This window comes from Lactuca sativa, chromosome 8 (assembly GCF_002870075.4).
Source record: "Lactuca sativa cultivar Salinas chromosome 8, Lsat_Salinas_v11, whole genome shotgun sequence".
Classification (NCBI taxonomy): domain Eukaryota; kingdom Viridiplantae; phylum Streptophyta; class Magnoliopsida; order Asterales; family Asteraceae; genus Lactuca; species Lactuca sativa.
In genome coordinates this window covers 98632775-98637472 of record NC_056630.2, presented here as the reverse complement: position 1 = coordinate 98637472, position 4698 = coordinate 98632775, and the positions used below count along the sequence as shown (strand labels likewise).

Genomic DNA, 4698 nt, shown 5'->3' with positions numbered 1-4698 from the left:
GAAGGACCGCCCTCTTGAAGCTAGGGGTCGTACCTTCAACCATGCATGGGATCATGAAATTCGACACGCCAAAGGGCGAAGCCACGATTTTGGCCACTCCGCCCAGAGAATTACGGTGTTATACGATTATGAAGCCAGCAGAAATAACCAAAGGGCCCATGAGGCCCAGGGGCAGTCCGGCAAAAGGGAAGGAGGTAATCAATGAGGGATACCCCGATCAGCCGATCGATGTTGGAAGCGACCTCCCAAGCCACACAAGAAGAGCACTGGTCGACCTGCTCAAACGCTACAAACATGTATTTGCTTGGACCCCCACGGATATGGTGGGGGTAGTAAGGAAGGTCATCGAACATAAGCTGATGATCAAACCGGGGGTAAAAGAGGTTAAGCAGAAGAAAAGAGTACAAGGAGGAGGCCGTAACTGGCGATCAATGCAGAAGTGTCTAAGCTGACGAAGGCCGGAATAGTAAGGGAGGCGACGTTCTCAACATGGACCGCAAACCCAGTTATGGTTCGTAAGCAGGATGGGTCGTGGCGCATGTGCATTGGCTTTTCTGATCTAAACAAGGCATGCCCTAAAGACTGCTACCCACTCCCGGAAATCGATCAGAAGGTAGAGTCGCTACAGGGATACAAGCTAAAATGATTCTTGGACGTATACAAAGGGTATCACCAGATATTGATGAGCAAAGAAGACGAAAAGAAAACAACCTTCTATACAGACCATGGCATGTTCTGCTACACCAAGATGACTTTCGGGTTAAAGAACGTAGGGGCGACATACCAACGGCTAGTTGACTCGATATTCGCCAAGCAAATTGGGAGGAATATTGAGGTATATGTAGATGATATGGTGATCAAGAGCCCAAATGAAGAAAAAATGCTGCAAGACATCGAAGAGACTTTCAAAACATTAGAGGTAACCAAGATGAAACTAAACCCAGCCAAATGCACGTTTGGAGTGGAAGAGGGGCAATTCTTGGGTTACTATGTTACTAGACAAGGCGTCCAGCCCAGCCCGATCAAGGTCGACGAGTTCATTGAGACGCCAACCCCAAACTCTCTTAGAGATGCACAAGGTCTGAACGGGAAGCTCACAGCTCTAAGTAGGTTCATCTCAAAATCTTCCGACAAGGCTATGCCACTGTTCCACACCTTAAAGGGATGCATCGAGAAAAACAATTTCCAATGGAGGAGTGAAGCTGAAAAGGCGCTCCAGAGAATCAAGGAGGCACTACACGAGCTGCCGACCCTGGCAACCCCCATTCCGGGAGAAACATTACAAGTGTATCTATCGACGTCAGGTGAAGCGATATCATCGGTATTGGCTGTGGAAAAGGGAAGGAGAGCAGAGACCGATATACTTTGTTAGCAGAGCGCTGCAAGGACCAGAACTCAATTATCCCACACTGGAAAAATTGGTGCTGGCACTTATTTACGCTGCGAGACGATTAAGGCGATACTTCCAGGCACACCAAATTGAGGTACTCACAAGCTACCCCATTAAACAGATTTTGCTTAAGCCAGAGACGTCGGGTCGGCTGGCCAAGTGGGCAATTGAACTGGGAGAGCACGACATAAACTACTGCCTAAGAACAAGTATCAAAGGGCAGGCGTTGGCTGATTTCTTACTAGAAATTCCTGACGGAGGGAATCCGGCGAAAGAAAAGGTGTGGGTAGTTGAAGAGGCCCCTACCGGCGATGGTTCATGGACCCTGTATACGGACGGAGCGTCCAGCAGGAAAGGCTCAGGGGCGGGGCTGATCCTGACTAGCCCAGAAGGAGAAGAGGTAACCTACGCCCTTCGCTTCAACTTCCGCACGTTGAACAACGAGGCGGAGTATGAGGCACTGCTCGCAGGATTGCGACTCGTCAAACAGATGGGTGCGAAAGCTGTAACAGCGCTAACTGACTCAAGGTTAGCAGCGAACCAAGTCAATGCGAGTTTTGAGGTAAGAGACCAAAGAATGGGGAGGTATGTAAAGATGTTAAAACAACTGGTAGGATCGTTCAGCCAATTTACAATCAAGCAGATACCCAGAAGTGAGAATAAGAGGGCAGACGCTTTGAGCAAGCTAGCGTCCACTTGTTTCGACCACCTGTCAAAGAAAGTTTTAGTGGAGGTGCTCCGGGAGAGAAGCATTGATGAACAGCAGGTGAACATCCTGACCCCCGCAGGACCCACATGGATGACGCCGTTTCGGGAATACCTCCAGAGAGGGGTGTTGCCGGACGACCATGACGAAGCCAGAAAAATACGTATAAAGGCGCCCTCATACACAATGGTGAACGGGGAGTTGTAAAGAAGGGGTTCACGTCTCCATGGCTAAAATGTTTAGACCAAGCCAAGGGAGAGAGATATTGCAGGAAGCACACTCAGGGCAGGTAGGCGCACACGAAGGAGCGAGGGCTTTGACAGGAAAGGTGCTACGAATGGAGGTATACTGGCCAACGATACATCAAGACGCAGTAGAAGTAACCAAGAAATGTGGGGAGTGTCAATCTTATGCCCCAGTCCAGGCGGAACCCCTGGTGCCGCTAAGCAACATATCCAGCCCATGGCCTTTCTACCAGTGGGGCATAGACATAATGGGTCCATTCCCAGAAGCACCAGGGAAGCTGAAGTATATGGTGGTAGTCGTGGATTACTTCACAAAGTGAATTGAAGCTGAACCATTGGCATGCATATCTGGGAGGAACATGATAAAATTTGTGTGGAAAAACATCATGACAAGATTTGGAACACCTAAGGTTCTCATCAGTGACAATGGTTTGCAGTTCGCTAAGAACCCGTTCAGAGAATGGTGCACTACCAAAGGGATAAGCCAACGCTTCACATCGGTGGCACACCCACATGCGAACGGTCAAACGGAGGTGTCCAACCGAACCATTGTCAATGGGATCAAAAAGAGGTTGGGCAAAGCAAAAGGGAATTGGGCAGAGGAGATACCAATGGTGCTATGGTCATACAGGACTACACCACGGAAAAGCACAAGGGAAATCCCTTTCAGCTTGACATATGGGACTGAAGCCATGCTCCCCATGGAAGTGGCAGTGAATACGCTAAGGGTGGCCAACCAAGATGAGGAAAGCAATGTACAAGGCCTGAGGATAAACTTAGATATCCTAGAGAAGAAGCGTGAAGAGTCGTGAGTACGCCAAGCTGTGTATAAACATGCAACAGAAAGGTATTACAACCAAAGGGTAAAGGAGAAGGCCTTCAAAGTAGGCGAGTATGTTTTGAGGAAAAATGAGGCCAGTCGGGCACATCCCCAGGGAAAGCTAGGCCCAACGTGGGAAGGCCCATACAGAGTCACAGAGGCAAACAGGAACGGGGCATATGTGTTAGAGACGATGGAAGGAAGACCCATTCCAAGAACATGGAATGCTAGGAACCTAAAGAAATATTTTTTCTAAGGAAGAGGAAAGATGTAACTCTAGTTGGATGATGTCCCATTGAGTATATTGCACCTTAGAAGTACTTAGAGTACATTTATCCATGCTAAGTGACATGAGAATTGATACTCAGTGTATTCCTATATTTAAAGGCATGAGTTTAGTACTCGACATATATAAAATTTCATGCATAAGTGACATGAGCTTAATACTCAGTGTATTTAAAAAACCCGCAGTTAACTAGTAATGCAATTGCTGATTTCTCATACTTAGTGTAATAATCTCCAACGATTGAATGATGAGTGCTAAGCGCACTCAATGTGAACACTTAGCGTGTCAATAATAGCAGACAAGGCAAAATATTTGGCACATCTTGAGCAATAGGCAATAAACGAATAAGCCAAGCACAAAACACAAAAGGAGATAATAGATAATGCTTAGTGCATAGCAAACACATACATATAAAAGAAAAAAAAACATTGTTCTGGGCAATTCAACCATTGCAAAGCAAAGCACATAGACTAAACAAAACAAGGAAATATTACGGCTTCGAACCATCACCAACAGACTTATCACTAACCACAGCTCCATCCACAACATCATCCGCACTCACCTTCCCAGCTAACCCATTAGAAACTTCCCTATCATCTGCCACCTCATCAACACCGCCACCTCCAACGCCTGCTCGACCATCACCACTAGCACCACAATCTTTACCATTCCTTCCCACACCAATGTCATTCACAAGCACCATTTCACGACTCGCAGCATCCTCAGGAGTGACCTCTGAACCAAAATAACACAACTCTCACAAACCGTCAATACCCATCTCTCCCAGACCCAAAAGACCAGCGTGATCCATACTAGCAAAGGATAAGAGAGCATCACTTACGCTAACCACAGGCCCGACAGATAGCGAACTAGCAACCGCCTCCCCACTTTCACCACCACTTAAAGTTTTCTGGACAGATTCAACCCCGGCCACATATGCAGCATGGCGGATAAGACTGATAGCATTGGTAAAGTCAGGATGCTCTATCAGCTTATCAACGATACGCACAACACCAATTTGCAGCAGCCAATCCAAATCTCGACAAACAGTGCACACATCTGCTTGCAGCGACGACACAAGCTTGTCACGGTCAACGACGTCACACTCGAGACTTTCAACCTGGATCATTAAGCCTTCATGCATTTAAGTGAGAGAATCAACCTTGGCCTCTAATGCAGCCCTAGCCTCATAGCAATTCACATTTCTTTTCGGTGGAGCAAAGATCATCGCCAAGCTCACCCAGACGGTGC

General features: G+C 47.3%; 1 protein-coding gene across 1 annotated transcript; it reads left to right on the top strand.

Annotated features, from left to right (window-relative positions):
* Positions 1-682: 682 nt before the first annotated feature.
* LOC111906920 (uncharacterized) lies at positions 683-2303 on the top strand. Its single transcript, XM_023902707.1, has 2 exons — positions 683-1321; positions 1512-2303. Exons 1-2 carry the CDS (start codon positions 683-685, stop codon positions 2301-2303), a joined length of 1431 nt encoding a protein of 476 aa, XP_023758475.1.
* The last annotated feature ends 2395 nt before the right edge of the window (positions 2304-4698 follow it).